The 16,958-nt window shown below is 47.2% G+C and overlaps 1 protein-coding gene across 1 annotated transcript; it reads left to right on the top strand.

The window, feature by feature from the left end:
• Window positions 1-3,574: 3,574 nt before the first annotated feature.
• On the top strand, window positions 3,575-6,701 carry Nr0b2 (nuclear receptor subfamily 0 group B member 2). Its single transcript, XM_048434088.3, has 2 exons — window positions 3,575-4,173; window positions 6,186-6,701. The coding sequence occupies exons 1-2, from the start codon at window positions 3,633-3,635 to the stop codon at window positions 6,425-6,427; spliced, it is 783 nt and encodes a 260-aa protein (XP_048290045.1). The 5' UTR covers window positions 3,575-3,632; the 3' UTR covers window positions 6,428-6,701.
• The last annotated feature ends 10,257 nt before the right edge of the window (window positions 6,702-16,958 follow it).

Here is a 16,958-nt window from a genome sequence, read left to right as displayed (position 1 = left end):
TTTCATGGCTTGCCCAGACTACTTTCTTTTTTCACGGGGAGGTGCATTTCAAGATAGGGTTTCTTTGTGTAGCCCTGGTTGTGCTGGAACTCTGTAGACCAGGCTAGCCTCGAACTCAAAGATCTGCCTGCCTCTGCCGCCTGGGGGCTGGAATTCCACCACCAACCAGCAGATTCCTTTCTTAGAGAACCCAGGCCCACTAGCCCAGAGGTAGCCCCACCCACAAGAGGCTGGGCCCTCCCCCATTAATCACTAAGAAAGTGGCCTACGGGCTTGTTTGCAGCCTGATTTTTATAGAGGCATTTTCTTAGCTGAGGTTCCCTCCTCTCAAATGATTTTAGCTTGTGTCAAGTTGCCATAAAACTAGCCAGCACACAAGGTTACGTAGAAAAACCCTCTCTCAGAAAATTAAAACAAAAAACAAAACAACAACAACAAAAAAAAACCACTGGCACCAAGCAGCTAGGGGATACAAGCCGACAACTGGTGCAGTTTAGAGGTTGAGGGAGGAGGGTCCCAATTTCAAACCCAACTAGCTAGCCTGGGCAAGCAGAGCGAGATTAAGGCCAGCCTGAGTAACTGTACATGCTGCTCTTACAGAGGGTCCAGGTTTGGTTCCCAGCGATGTGTCACTCCAGTACCATGGACTCTGAAGCCCTCTTCTGACCTCCTTGAGCACCAGGCATACACATATATGCATGCAGGCAAAACACATACATAAATCTAAAAAAAAAATGAATCAGGGGTAGTGCACTGGGGTATTATCTAGCAAGAACAAAGCCCTTGTGCTGCAAAAAGAGGAGGAGGAGGCAGTGGAGAGGGAGGAAGAAGAGGAAAAAGGAAAAGGAAGAAGAAGGAAGAGGAAAGGAAGGATAACAGACAGACTGCGGTGGCGCATGTCTGTTGTCTCAACACTTGGGAAGAGTAGGCAGGAGGGTCCAAGAGTTAGCGGTTATCCTTGGCTACATAGTGAGTTCAGGGACAGGCTGGAGTACCTGAAACCCTGTCTCAAAAAAAAAAATCCCAGCACTTGGGAGGCAGAGGCAGGTGGATCTCTGTGAGTTCGAGGCCAGCCTGGTCTACAAGAGCTAGTTCCAAAACAGGCTCCAAAGCCACAGAGAAGCCCTGTCTCAAAAAACCAAAATAAAATAAAATAAATAAATGAAATTGTTAAAAATGGTTGAACTACATGGGTCAGCAAATCAAGGCAATTCCCCTGGACAAGCCTGACTGCCAGCATTTGACCCCTGGAACCCACATAAAGTGGAAGGTAGAGACTAAGACTTTTCAGGATGCCGCTAGCATCCGATTTCAGCAGGAGCAGGAGGTGCAGCCTGTCCATCTGTGGGGATCAGGATGTAGCAAGCTCCGTTTCTAGCTACAAGAGGGGCCTATGTCCTGGCGGACAGGAGAGGGGTTTCAAACACAGACGAGTTTGGAGGTGAGACTTGGAAGGCATTGGACCTCACTCCCAGAATCCCAGCACTTGGGAGGCAGATGCAGGAGGACTGCCATGAGTTTATGTTGCCTCGGCTACACTGAGTTCCAAGATTACCTGAGCTACAGAGGCAGACGTTGTTTCAATAAGCAAGCAAAAAGAAAGGAAGAAGAGAGAGAGAGAGAGAGAGAGAGAGAGAGAGAAAGAGAAAGGGCTGGAAAGATGGCTCAACGGTTAAGAGGATTACCTGCTCTTCCAAAGGTCCTGAGTTCAATTCCCAGCAACCACATGGTGGCTCACAACCATCTGTAATGAGGTCTGGTACCCTCTTCTGGCCTGCAGGCATACACATAGACAGAATATTGTATACATAATAAATAAATATTTTTTAAAAAGAAAAAGAGAACGCTAGATATTTAAAGAAAGAAAGAAAAGTGGAAAGTAGAACAAACTTCATACACACAACAATAGCATATTTTATGTTGTCTGCAGCCATCATACCCAATAAGTGAAACTGAAAAGCAGCAGCAGCAGCCAGCGGGTAGGTGTTGTAACTCAGTCTTGTAATTCTAGCAGCTGGGTGGCCGAGGCAACACAGTGCAAATTCAAGGCTAGCCTGGGCTGCGCAGTGAGCAATCAGCACCAAACAAACGAAAAATAAAGGAATGGAGCCTCAGGCTTCCTGTGTCATTTTTAGGAAAGAGATAGACCAGAATGGAACCTCACGGACCATCAGAGACCTGGGTTGAGGTACACGCCATTACAGCAGAAGCAGCCTGCCTGCCTGCAAGGATGGAATGGGATGCACAGTCTCTGCAGGATCTTGCTCCTTTCTCAAGTCATCACCGCAGGGAGACCAATGTCTCAGGTAAGACACCAAGGCTCACAGACCCAGGAGACCAGTTGACAGTCACACGGCGACTGGCAAGCATGGATCCAAGACCTGATGCCAGGGCAGAGGACGTCAGAGTCTCTCTCTTCTCATCCGGGAACACCAGGTTGCCCAAGAATGTGGCGACAGGGAGCCTGCTAAGCAAGGCTAGCCAAGGTCAGGAACGGACACAACTGAGGACCTCCCATTTCCCTTGTCCCTCGCCTCTAACAAATATCCGGGACGGAGAAGCCATGTGCTGCTGGAGATATGTTTCCACTCACTCCAGAGGCAGGCCACACCTGCAGACCAGGCAGTGATAGGGGAGTGGGGCGGGGATCAGTTCCTCACCACCGATGCTGGGAAACTCACACGGACGTGCACAATTGATCCAGGGGGACAAACAAGGGTGACTTTGAGGCTATGCATGTCTGTGCTCTGTCCCTTCCCGTTGGAGTAACTTTGAGCAGGTCACTTCACCTCTTTGAATGACACAGAGTAAGACTCTAATCTCCTCCGGAAGTCCCCAACATCACAATGGAAAGTGACCCACGTTTAGTGGGTCTTCAACAAATGACAGCCATGCAGGCCCACGATTTTGCAAGGGCCAGCAGATCCAGCTGTCCTGGAGCTGTAGGAATGCAGGCTGGGAGCAGGGGGTTCCGAATGGGGGGGGGGGGCCCTGTGCTGGAGTCCCAGGAAGGGGGCCTTCTAAACTGTACAGTGAGTAAAGTCCCCAGAGACCTGGCTCCCTTCCCTGCAGCCTGCTCCTTACCAACAACAGGGGCAGTGCCCCAAGGTTAGGCAAACACAGCCGCGATAAGGCACTTCCAGGCTGGGTCGCACATTCAAGGCTTTGGCCAGCTTTCCCTGGCTGGCTCCTTGGCTCAGTGAGAACCCTGGTCCTGTGTGCATGAAAGTGGGCACCAATAGAAGCAGCAGTCAGAGCCAATGGCTGGTTAAGCACCCGAGACCTTGGTGCCCTGGGACAGCCTGGGTTAATGACCTTGTTTATACACTTGAGTCATCCGATAAAAGGCAGGTAGGTGGCCCTATGCCCTGCAATGGCCACTTCATTGACTAAAGCGATAGCAAGGCCACGTGGAGCTCCAGTGCCCCTCCCCCACCATTTCCTCACCAGTCCTGCCAGGGTCAGTGTGTGTATGCATTGTGTGTGTGTATGTGTTTTTTTTTTTCAATGAACATGACTTCTGGAGTCAAGGTTGCGCGGCCATTCCCCCCTCCCGCCCATCGAGGATATAAATAGCCCCACAGTACAGAAAGGCCAGATAGCTGGGAAGAAACGGGAACAAGACACCAACCATGAACTCCAGCCAGTCTGGGGGTTGCCCATGCCAGGGCTCTGCAGGCCGCCCAGCTATTCTGTATGCACTTCTGAGCCCCAGCCTCAGGTCCAGGCCCATTGCACCGGCGTCTCGCAGCCACTGTCTGTGCCAGCAGCACCGGCCTGTTCACCTGTGTGCTCCACACCGCACCTGCCGGGAGGCTCTGGATGTCCTAGCCAAGACAGTGACATTCCTCCGGAACCTGCCTTCCTTCTGCCACCTGCCCTACGAGGATCAGCGGCGGCTGCTAGGGGGCTGCTGGGGCCCCCTCTTCCTGCTTGGGTTGGCCCAAGATACTGTGACCTTTGAGGTGGCTGAGGCTCCCGTGCCCAGTATACTTAAACAAATCCTACTGGAGGAACCCAGCAGCAGTACCCAGGGTACCCAGAAACCAGACCGGCCACAACCCTCACTGGCTGCTGTGCGGTGGCTCCAGCGTTGTCTGGAGTCTTTCTGGAGCCTTGAACTGGGTCCCAAGGAGTATGCCTACTTGAAAGGAACCATTCTTTTCAACCCAGGTGAGTTTCCAGACACTCCTGACTGGTGAGGTGGGAGTGAATAGGACCCATTCAGGGCAAGAACCTTCTTGGGGCTTGACATCCATTGTCTCTTTGTATCCTTGTTAGCAACTATCTGAAGGCCACACAGCAAGGTAGAGGTGGCAGAGCAGGGCTGGAAATGCAAGCCGAGCAAATGCAAAGACTGGTCTTTGCAGCCGCGCCTGAGAAATTTGCCCTGACTCTCAGGAACTGTGGGAGGGTAGAGGGTGTAGGGTAGACCCAGCCATGTGGCAGCCACATCTTCCAAGGACAGGCTGCACAGAGGTTCAGAAGGTTAAAATCTTCTGTGGATTCAGAGAGGCCACACAGAGCAAAAAGATGAAAGAATGGGAATGATCACTCCTTGGGAAATGGAACCAGGAGAAGAGCGATGGGTGGCGGGGCCGGAGGATGCCAAGAACTGAGGCGGGGTCTCGCCATGTAGCTCTAGCTGGCCTAGAACTCACTATGCAGAGCAAGTTGACCTCAAACTAAGACTATGCCTGGCATGGGAAAATATTCTTTGTAGCTTTGAAGAAGATAAGAGACAAGCCTTGAAAGTTAAAGTATCCTGCCAAACAGAAGCAACAGTACCAGACAGCCACATGCATTTACCATATGTCAGGACACAGGCTAGGGGTCTGACAAATATTGGTTTGGTTAAACTCATAACAATCGTGGGCGACAGGTACTGTCATTATCCCTACTTGGCAGATGAAGAAACTGAGGCACAAAGATTAAACTACTCATCTAAGGTCACTCATAAAGATTAAACTTCTTGTCCAAGTCACTCAGCTAACAAGTGGCCACGCTGGGACTCAAATCCAGATGACCTAGTTCTGTTTTGTTTTGTATATTTTTTTCCAATACAGGGGTTCTTTGTATAGCTTTGGCTGTCCTGGAACTTGCTCTGTAGACCAGGCTGGCCTTGAACTCACAGCTCACAAAGATCCACCTGCCTCTGCCTCCTAAGTGCTGGAATTAAAGGTGTGTACCACCATGCCTGGCTTTATTTTGTATTTTTTTTCAAGATTTAAAGACTGGTGGCCCACACCTTTAATCCCAGTACTTCAGAAACAGAGGCAGGGAGATCTCTGCAAATTCAAGGCCAGCCTGGTCTACACATCAAGTTCCAGGACAGCCAGAGCTACACAGAGAAACTGTGTGTCAAACAAGAAAGTAGGAAAAAGATTCACTTATATATTATCTTATGTGTATGATTTTCTACCTGTATATACATGCATCATTTGAGTGGAAGCTCACGGGAGCCAGAAGAGGGTAGAAGGAACTGGAGTTATAAGCAGTTGTGAGTCACAATGGAGGTAGGAGCCGGACCCAGGTTCTCTGCCATAGCAGTAAGTGCTCTTAACCTCTGAGCCACCAGTGTCATTCGTACATCTTAGTCGTCTTATCCGCATCATCTCCTTCCAGTCTGGGAGTGGACGGATGAATAAAATGAAGGAGGTGCAGGGCGGTGGTGGCGCACGCCTTTCATCCCAGCGATTGGGAGGCAGAGGCAGACAGGTCTCTGTGAGTTCAAGGCCAGCCTGGGCTACAAGAGCTAGTTCCAGGACAGGCTCCAAAGCTACAGAGAAACCCTGTCTTGAAAAACCAAAATAAATAGATAAATGAAAATAAAATAAAATGAAGGAGATGGTACAGAGTGGGCCAAGGCGTGGAACTCATTAGTAAAGTATTGCTTCCTGAGCGACAGGTCCTGGATTCGATCCCCAGCACCACCAAACAATTAGGTCTCTTTAAGGGCTGGGAATGCAGTTCAGCCGTACAACTCTTGCCTAGCATATTAAAGGAGCCATAATGTAGAGCCCAGTTGTAGAAGGCCTGCCTAGCGGGCACGAGCATGTGCGAGGCCCTGCATTGCACCCCAGCAGGTGAGGGGAGGGAGCTGCTAGCATTCTCTTCCTCTGGGCTAGCCTGGGCTAGCCTTCACAGAGCAGCCGCTTACCAGCCCTCTTCGCCCTCTACCGCAGATGTGCCAGGCCTCCATGCCTCCTGCCACATCGCCCACCTGCAACAGGAGGCTCACTGGGCCTTGTGCGAAGTCCTGGAGCCCTGGTACCCAGTTAGCCAAGGCCGCCTGGCCCGGATCCTCCTCATGGCCTCTACTCTCAAGAACATCCCCTGCAGCCTGCTGGTGGACCTCTTTTTCCGCCCCATCATCGGAGATGTTGACATCACTGAACTGCTCGAAGACATGCTTTTGCTGCGGTGACCTGCAGAGTGGGGTCCGGAGCTTCTGAAGGGGAGGAGCTCAACTCCCCAGGAGTAGCCCTCACTTCAGCCACAGCCCCCGTTTGGACTTCCTTGGCTTGGACACAATGTACTACTAACTGCCTAATAGGCCCTTGGTGGCCCCCAAAGTCTCTGGGCCAGGGCCGGGGTGGGAGTATGAATAAGGCTGTATACATCAAGCCAGAATTCCTCCTGACTTTGTATAGAACTAAATTAAGTTATTGATTTTTGTAATAAAAGGTATGACCAGCTGACACCATAGTTGCCTGTAGAAGGGACCAGCCAATCTCCAGGGTGCGCCCTACTCTTGCCAGAGGGAACTCCTGGAAAGGAACCAGAGGCCAGCTCCCTAATGTCCTAGAGCAGGATAGCGCTGCCAATGCTAGGGATAAGCTTTGTTTTACAGCTGAATGAGAAGCCACCAGAAAGCCTCTTCTCACCTCTGCCACCTTCACATCCTTCTCCCTGAGCAGAGGGGCTTTCTGTCCCTGTCTCCAGAGCCTCCATTGTCCCCTCTCAGGTTACTGTCCCCTAGAGATTGTCTCTTACCTTGGAGATATTGGGATTGCAGCTAATCACAGAAATGCCCCATTCCCAAAGTAGACAAGACCACTTTACTTTCAAGAATTCTTGACCCTCGGAGTACCCCCTTCCTGCAATTGACAGGAGATACTGGCCCTTTACTCTCCCAGCACCAGGGAACAAAGCAGCCAGAGCTGCCCCCAAAAGCAACTTAGAGGCCAAAGCAGGCAGAGGTTTAACTATGGTATGGTCACCCGCAGTTGTTAAAGTCTGAAATCACTGTGTCCTGAGTCCCTGAGTTCCCTTCCATTGTGCCTCTGCCCTGCCCCAGTCCTGGGACCCTCCACTCGGACAGTCATTCCCATTGTCCTAGTCACCTAGGCTGTGCTTGGTCAGGCTCCAGCCTCCAGCCCTGCTCCATTCAGAGTCTGGCTAGGGTCTGTTTTGATTGGTTAATGTCTGTGCCTCAGTGTTTGTGAAATATTTTGACCCGGTTATCCTGGGTCAGGGTGACTGACCTGAAGGGTGGGCAGGAGGAAATGATAACCCCACAGCTGCCTATAGGACTTTCAGCCCTCCTCCTGTGCTGAGAATGCTCCACCCCTTCACCTCCACAGTTTGAATCCTTCTCACAGGGCCAAGTTAATTATTACTCAGAGAGAGGTCATTCTCTCAGGGGCAACAGCCTAGGAGTCACCACTCAGGCCTGGCTCTAAGGCTTCCAGCTTAGGACCATGCCGCCTGCCCGTTATGGATACCCAGTGCCAGCACTAAGGACAACCCTGTGCCTTCTCCCAGACCCCTTAGTATAGAACCACATAGTTCAGATGCCACAACGATTCACAGAACTCAGATGTATAGCTCAGGGCCACCCACACAGACAACTCTCTCTCACACATACACACACACACACACAACAGACCCTCCGCTGACTCCCGCATAGTACTGGGAAGCATGTGGCAGCAGATCCCCCCAAAAGCATATGTACCCAAGTCACACAGTCACAATACTATGCACCCTTGCACCCATGCTGCTTGAAGACACCTCCAATCTGCATATACCTTCTGCTTATCTTACTTTATTTTTTAATGTGTATGGATATTTTGCCTGCATATATGTGAGCATTATGTGCATGCCCAATGCCCTCAAAAGCCAGAAGAGGGCAGCATAGAATCCCCAGACACTGGAGTTAGAGATGCCTGCGATCCACCATATGGGTGCTTGAAATAGAACCTGAGTCTTCTGGAAGAACAGTCAGTGCTCTTAACTGCTGAACCATCTGTGAGGGTTTTAATGACCCATAAGCTTGTGTTTGATGACAGGGTCCCCAGGTGGTGAAACTGTGTTGCCTTGGTGGAGATGTGTCCCTGAGGGTGGGCTCTGAGGTTTCAAAAGTCTCACCCCACTCCCAGTTAGCTCTCTGCTTGCTGCTTGCAGATCAAGATGTGAACTCTCAGCTGCCAGTCACCTACCTACCTCTGTCTCCTTCATAAACTCTAAGCCTCTGGAACTATAAAGAATTAAATTTCCTCTGCTACACTTTGCCTTGGTCACAGTGTTTCATCGCAGTAGAAAAGTAACTAAGACACCATTTCTCCAGCCCCAAGCCATTTCAAATGAGACAGCCTTGTTATATAACCCAGGCTGGCTCTGATCCTCCGGCCTGACACGTGCTGGGATCACATGTGTGTACTATTACACCTATCTGTGGAATGTGCTGTTCATCCACTCCCATGTCACAGTAAAGAGAAAAGTAGGCAGACCTCACCAGACAGGGGGGCTCATGCCAATCACCCCAACACTCAGGAGGCTAAGGCAGAAGGGTTGCCAGGAGTTCCAGCTGCATGGTGAGTTCAAGGTCAGCTTGCCCTATCTAGAGAGACCACATCTGGAAAAAAATTTAGGGAAACAGGTGTGGTGGTGTGTGCCTTTAATCCCAGAGTTTGGAAAGCAGAAATAGGCTGATTCCTGAATTCAAGGCCAGCGTGGCCTATGGAGCAAGTTTCAGGACAGCCAGGTCTACACAGAGGAAACACTGTCTCAAAAAACAAATAAGACCTAGTCTGGTGGTGGTTGCGGCCCCTCCCCCCCCTTTTTTTCCGTTTTTGTTTTTGTTTTTTTGTTTTTCGAGACAAGGTTTCTCTGTAGCTTTGGAGCCTGTCCTGGAACTAGCTCTTGTAGACCAGGCTGGCCTCGAACTCAGAGAGAGCCTCCTGTCTCTGCCTCCCAAGTGTTGGGATTAAAGGTGTGTGCCACCACCACCCAGAAATTGTTTACTTTTCTTTTTTCTTGTTTTTTTCTTTGAGACAGGTTTTCTCTGTAGCTTTGGAGCCTGTCCTGGAACCCACAGAGATCTGCCTGCCTCTGCCTCCCTGAATACTGGGATTAAAGGAGTGCACCACCACGGCCTGGCTATATCTCTGTGAATTTGAGACCATCCTGGTCTACAAAGCAAGTTCCAAGACAGCCAGGGGCACACACAGAGGAACTCTGTCTCAAAAATATAAATTAAATTTGGGCTGGAGAATATAATTCAATTGGTAGACCATTTGCCCTGCATATGCAAAATCCTGAGTTGACCTCCAGACTTGTAAGCGAGGCTTGGTGTGGGAAGTCTTTCTGTATATGTGCTGCTTTTATTGGTTAATGAATAAAAAAGCTACTTGGGCCTATGACAGGACAGAATAGAGCAAGGTAGACATTCCAATATTATAGTTAACATTTCCTCATGTTAAAATATAAAATAATAGAAATGGGTTAATTTAAGATGTAAAAGTTAGTTAATAAAAAACCTAAGATATTGCCCAAGCAGTGTTTTAATTAACAGTTTCTTTGTGATTATGAAAGACTTTGGGGTGCCTTAGCACTACTACACCCCCCTCCTTGTGAACCAAGACCCAGGTTCTAACCACGCGTGTATTGGGGCTTTGCGTACTTTCCACCCCCATTGTAATTTTTCTTCTATAGACCCGGGCCCTGGAACTGGGGTGAGACGACCCACAGATGTTCCTAATCACCATAGCATTGATTAATTAGAGTTAGCCAACCGTTAAATGAACTAGTCAAAATGGTTGACAAATGATTTCTGGACTTTCCCTTTGATTCTGTGTTCTGTACCACCCTGTACCCTGTACCACCCCCTCCCTAATTCTGTGATTTTTCCTTTAAAAGAACCTGTAGTAGACAAAGCCGGGGTCCTTCTCCTCTCGAGGCTGAAGGACCTCTGCCGTGGCAGAATAAAAATTCCTCTTGGTATTGTATCAGCCGTGCTGAGAGTGTCTCTTGGGACGACCTCCTCCTTGGTGGGGCTTTAGGGCCCAACAATTATTTTGTGTCTGAGCAGCCAGGAAACAAACAAGCAACCTCCGTCTAAAGAGGTTCACCTCTAATCTGAGCACCTGAGAGTGGACACAGGATGACCAGAAGGTCAAGATCATCCTTGGTTACATAGTGAGTTCAAATCCAGCTGGGATGACAGGAGGCCATGTCTCAACAGCTGAATGCATGAATGGGTGAAGTGGTAGGATCTATGTCCATACATCTCCAAGTTGTTCCCAGAATCTACAATCCAGGCCAAACTGCTCTGCCCAGTATCCAGGACTTGGACTAGATAATCGTTTATAGTGACCTTTGATAGTGACCTGGACACGCATCTTCTCAGCCTTTCCCCACCAGGCTAGCCCTAGAGAAACCTTCCAGTGAAATCCTCTTTGGAGCTGAAAAAGCCCCTCATCCACCCCTCCCACTAGACTTCCAGACCTGGACTGAGCCACCCACCTCTCCCTGCCTGGCTCCCTCTAGCACATCCCAGCCCCTCCCACAGTGCTGTAACCTGATCAAGGGGACTCAGGCACTTGGGGTCATCCTCTAGTTTGATGCCTTTTCCTCAGTGGCCTCTGTTAGTTAACCATGGCACCACCTCAAATCCTCCAGCCAACTTCCCATCTCTCACTTTTCTCTTCCAAGGCCACCAAGTATTAGGGGACAGTCTCCTCGACACCCCACACCAGCTTTACCCTCAACTTACTTCATTGTTCCATCATCTAAATAACTTTTCTTATTAACTTTGTCTAGTTCCTTTCTAAATTTTCTGCTTTCTATGTAGTCACGAAGCATTAATGTGGGATTCCCCTCTGTGTGGTGTGAATACGTTTTATTGCCATTGGTTAATAAAAAAGCTACTTTGAACCAAGGGCTTAACAGAATATAGTCAGGCTGGGAGATGTATAGAGAGAGAGAGTAGGCAGAGTCAGAGAAAAGCCATGTAACCATCGCAGGAGACAGACTCTGAATGCTGGATAAAACCTTACTAGTAGGCCACAACCACACGGCAATACACAGACTAATAGAAATTGGTTAATTTAAGATATAAGAGCAGCCAGGAGGTGGTGGTGCACACCTTTAATCCCAGCACTTGGGAGGCAGACGCAGCTGGATCTCTGTGAGTTTGAGGCCAGCCTGGTTTACAAGAGCTAGTTCCAGGACAGGCTGTAAAACTACAGCGAAATCCTGTCTCAAAAAAAAAAAAAAAAACCAAGCAAATAAACAAAAGATATAAGAGCTAGTTAAGAATACGCTTAAGCTACTGGCCAAACAGTATTGCAATTAATATAGTTTCTGTGTGATTATTTTTGGGTCTGGGCAGCTGGGAGTGAGCAAACAGCCTCCCACAACAGATTAGTGTACCAGTATGGTGCTGACTATGTCCATATAAAACCTGAGAAAGCTTGGAAAGGAATTCTAGACACAAAGAACAGAGTTTAGCATGACTTCTTGGTAGCTGGCATTTTTTTTGGGAGGGGAAGGATTCTGTTTGCTGGTGGTGAGCAGGGGCAGCACAGCTCCTTTAAGAGAGGTCTTTCTGATTGAGATAACAGCAAAAACAAAGCAAAACAAAACAAAAAAAAACAAACAAACAAAAACACAAAAACTAAAAAAATCCTCATGATTTCAAAATAGTAGCTTCTTGGTACATGCTACTTGCACGAATAGTTCTGGTCCTTTCAGGAGGCTGAGCACTTAAGGAGGGTCTGTGAGCAGTGTGTTACAAATTGTTTAATGGTGACACAGACCCACTGCAACCCTGGGGCTGGGGCAATATGCATGGCTCTGAGGCAGTGAACATGCCTCTACCATGTTGGACTGGGTGGAGCCAACAAGAAGGGCCATGGAGTTGGTCTTAGCCACGCCCACTTAGCATTAAAAAAAAAGCACACCTGCCAGGCGGTGGTGACATATGCCTTTAATCTCAGCACTTGAGAGGCAGAGGCAGGTGGATCTCTGTGAGTTCAAGGCCAGCCTGGTCTACAAGAGCTAGTTCCAGGACAGGCTCCTAAGCTACACAGAGAAACCCTGTATCGAAAAACTAACTAACTAAATAAATAAAAGCACTCCTGGTCAAAAAGTAATTACAGATATAGACAAATCCAGATGGAAAAGACCTCTAAATGGATCACAGTGTAGGCTTGGGAGAGAGAAGAAATAGTTATTTTTTAAAAAAGTAAATATTTTTAAATAAATAAATAAATAAAATAAAGTCTTTAAAAAGACAGAGTACAGACAGTCATAGATTAAAGGAGTAAAGAAAAATAAGACATGTAAAGATAGAAAATACACAGAGAGTCTGGATTATGTATATTATTGTGTTTTCTTTGAATTTTTTGACTGTGAATCAGCTAAGTGCAGAGAGACATTTCATTGTATGTGCTGCTGAGCTAAACCAGTATATATACTTTACTTCAAAATTTGAGTCTAAGGATATGTTGTTTTGGAAAAGAGGTTCTGCTTTTGTTTCCACAAAGGATGAGAACCTGTGGATTCCTTCCAGACTAATGTTGTTTGATAGGCCAAGACCCTCTGAAAGGTCTCTGCAAACTTGAAAATTACTTCACCCAACAAAAAGCAGGAAGCAATTTAGAGAGAACTATTCCCAAATTCCCTAAATTACTGTTTATAAATGTTTGTTTAAATATAAAGGGGGATATACTATAGAGATAGATAATTTGCATTGGTATGGATCTTGGTTTATTAATTCAAATTTAAGAACAACCTTGTTATATGTATATACCTGCTCTTGATTAAGATATTTTGTGCAGCTCACTTAAAAATATAATGTGTAATTAAGAAATACAAGTTAACAGATAGTCATCTATAATAATCAAACTTAATTATGTTAGGTTTTCTAGATATACAAAGATACATAGAAATATATTTCAGATGGATAGTTTTTCTTCAAACCTTTCAAAGACTAACAGAATATGATATTTAAATGTTTTAAAAACTTAGGACTTTTCATGACAATGAAACATATCTGCTCTTGGCAGCACCTATCTACTTCAAGAGGATGATGGACATCAAAGAGGTTCCTTATGGAGTTTGTTAGCCATTTCGGCAAGAAACTGCTCTTGCCTGGACTGCTTGATGTTATGCTGTATGAACTGGACATGCAGGACCCACAGAAAAATGACTGCTGAACTTGCCTAAAGGTGAGACAATTCTTCGGAGTTCCTGCTTCATGAAAGAGTCTACCAGACATTCTGAAAGACACAGAAGAAAGTGACTGACAAACTGTCAATATAGGTGAAACAGTCTTTCAAATTTCCTGTTTCATGGAAAAGTCTGCTGCATACTATGGGCCTGTAGACTGAAGATGGGTGCCCTGATGGTACAGAAGAACTTTGGGTGACTGTCCAGATAGCGAGATGTCTCTGTCAATTCTAGAGTTTTGGAAGTTGCTTACAATGCACTCCCTGTTAATTTAGGTAATATTACATTCTTCTGGAGTCTTTGATGGGGTTGAAGAACAGATAGAGTTCTTCATAGCTATGATAAAAGATAAATTAGATATAAAACTTTAGACTCATGTAGATAGAATAAATGATAGAGTATTGGCCTTAATTTGCCAAATGTAAATGGACTAAATATTGTAACTGTAATTCTTGGTTGATAACTGTTTGACTGTATGTAATCTTGCTATGTTAAAGTTAAAACCTTCCTTTTTATTTAGACAGAAAAGGGAGGTGATGTGGGATTCCCCTCTGTATACTGTGAATATGTTTTATTGCCATTGGTTAATAAAGAAGCTGCTTTGGGCCAATGGCTTAACAAAATATAGCCAGACTGGAAGATATATATATAGATAGATAGATATAGATATCTATCTATATATATATATATATATATATAGAGAGAGAGAGAGAGAGAGAGAGAGTAGGCAGAGTCAGACAGAAGCCTCATAGCCACTGCAGGAGACAGGTGCTGGACGCCGGATGAAACCTTACTGGTAGGCCACAACCACGTGGCATTACACAGATTAATAAAAATGGGTTAATTTAAGATATAAGAACTAGTTAGGAATATGCTTTATCTACTGGCCAAACAGTATTGCAATTAATATAGTTTCTGTGTGATTATTTTCAGATCTGGTTGGCTGAGAACAAACAAGCAGCCTGTGACAACAAAGTATGATCTCTCTCTCTCCTTTTTAATTTTTTGTGTGTATGAGTGCAGATGTGTTTGTGTCTGCTCCCTCACCCATGTGGTGAGCCATCCAAGCATAACTTTCAGGAGCTGACTCTCTCCTTGTACCATGGGATAGGAGAGGGGTGGAACTCAGATTCAAAGTTTGTACCATGAAAACCTTTACAGGTTGAGTCGTCTTTCTGTCCCCACTTCTGCTTCTGTGTCCTCATCTCTCTAGTCACTCCCTGTGTCCTCATCTGAACTCTTACACTAGGAATGCAAAGAAACTATGACCAGACCAAAAAAAGAATTATGTCCAGTGGAACAGGGGAGTGGCACTCCTTCCGTGTGGGTTTTCCAGAACTGGGAGACCATCTGTATTATCAGCATCCTGGGGTTGGGGCTGTGTCTCCTTTCCTGGAAGAGGAGGAAGAAGCAGGCCCTGCTGGGGTATGGAACTTCCTGGAAGTCTAAAGCTAATCAAAATCACTGTCCATACTGAGACTTGAGCTCAAACTTCCGTGATGATAGAGGTTGAATCCTTGCCGTCTGCACAGACAGGCGAGTCCCAGACAGAACCGGGCAGTCTGGTGTCGGTGCAGCCAAGGCTGATTGAACACCTACTTCTAAGCCAGGATCCCTGTCCTCAGGCTCAGCCAGGGATGACTCACAGGAGAGCTGGAGAGTGCCTGTGGCTCCAGAGCAGCCTGGGTACTGGTTTATGGCCATCATTAGCTCTATCGTCATTAGCCAAATCACTGTATCACGCAGCCAGCAGCTGCCAACTGACTGTCAGCTGACTGTGCTGTGCCCATGTGTGAGCTACCCTGCCCTCAGGACCTTTGTGCACCCTAGAACCTTTGACACGGGGCAAAAAACATGAGGTGCTCATCCCTGATCTGTCATCAGCGTCACTCAGTGTCTCCTGACATTTCCTCAGGCCAGAGTCTGTGTTAGATGTCAGGGGAAAGGACAGAGAATGAATGAGAGACAGATCCTGGCCTTGTAAGCACTCTTTCCCTGGCAGATGAAGATACCCAAGTAATTATAATACCACAGTGATCTGAACCATGTGAGAGCACCAGTCACAGGGATGAATAATTGTGCCCCAGAGGTGGGGAAAGTGCTTCCCTGGGGTGCTGACTGTCCTGAAGTGTTTTTGTTTTTGTTGTTTGCAAGTTGAGACTTTCCAGAGGGAAGAGAGTGTGCAATGGCACAGAGGCACCAGGGATCAAGGAAGGCTTCCTGAATGTGACCTGGGACCCCATGGGCCTGGGGGCAACAGGAGATGGACCTGGGGGTGCGGACAAGGTTTGTATCCCAAAGCAATAGTAGAGGAAAGGCAACACCAAGGGATCTGGTGGAAGAGACCAGTGCCAGTCTGAAGGTAGTCATAGTCAACAAAGGAGACTTGGTGCTCATGGCGGGGAATGGCTAGGGAAAATTCAAAGCTGCACTATCTTTATGAACCAGGACAAACCAGATGTGGTGGCTCACACCCGGAGTCCCAGAACAGGGGAGGCAGAAGCAAGAGGATCGTAATCTAAAGTCAGTCTATTCTACAGAACACAGTTAAGGACAGACAGGGGTGTGTGAGGCTCTGCCTAGAACAGCTCCTCCAAATGCCTGTGCAATGGGACACACACACACATACACACACACAGAACCAGCTAAGTCAGAGGTAGAGTGTCAGCTCACTGTGTATGAGGCCCTGAGGTAAATCCTCACTCAGCCCAAGGGAAAAAACATTTAATAACAATATCCCAGGACTTGGAGGCACACATCTTTAATCCCAGCACCAGAGAGGCAGATGCAAGTGGATCTTCATGAATTCGAGTCCAGCCTGATCTGCATAGTGAGTTCTAGGACAGTCAGGGTTACATAATAGAGAGACCCTGCCTCAAAGGAAACAAACGAAAGCCTAACAAAAATACAACACCCCGGAAAACTTCAGACCTACACCCTTCTCGAAGTTTTCCACCATACTGATTTCTAGAATCACAAAGGAGCGAGGAGGTGGCCCCCATGAGCAACCCCAGCACTTAGCTGGTGGTGGCAATGCTCGCCTGCCTTTCAGCCCAGCACTCAGAAGGTAGGGAGGGAGGAGGAGGAGCAGGAACTCAAGACGGTTCACTGGGTAAAAAGTGCTTATTGTGCAAACTTGATAACCTAAATTCAACCTCTGGAGCCTTGTGGTGGAAGAACAAAATCAATCCACAAGGCTTTTGACCTCTGTACCCTCGCCATAGCAGTGCGTCCCCACACGTCCCCACACACAGTGACAACACAAAATAAAAATTAAATTTACTCTGCACCCACACACCCATGTTCATGCAGACAACCCTAATGAATAATGTGGGTCACACATACATACTTGCATATGGGAAAATTTAAAGATAGGCTTGGAAAGGAGAAGGGATTTGGTGCGAGGTTAAGGGATAACCTCTTGATGGACTCAAGAAACGAAACAACAACACGGTGAATTTGCTCAAAGAATATTATATATCTATGAAATTGTAAAAGAGAAT

Source organism: Myodes glareolus, chromosome 3 (genome assembly GCF_982192425.1).
Source record: "Myodes glareolus chromosome 3, mMyoGla1.1, whole genome shotgun sequence".
NCBI lineage: Eukaryota > Metazoa > Chordata > Mammalia > Rodentia > Cricetidae > Myodes > Myodes glareolus.
The sequence above is the reverse complement of the archived record's forward strand: the minus strand, read 5'-3'. Positions and strand labels throughout refer to the sequence as shown.

Excerpts from the sequence above, each read along its gene's own strand:
- Nr0b2 (XM_048434088.3), top strand. The coding sequence starts at position 3,633 with ATGAACTCCAGCCAGTCTGGGGGTTGCCCATGCCAGGGCTCTGCAGGC. Across the intron at positions 4,174-6,185 it reads AACCATTCTTTTCAACCCAG|ATGTGCCAGGCCTCCATGCC; the intron begins GTGAGTTTCCAG and ends CCTCTACCGCAG.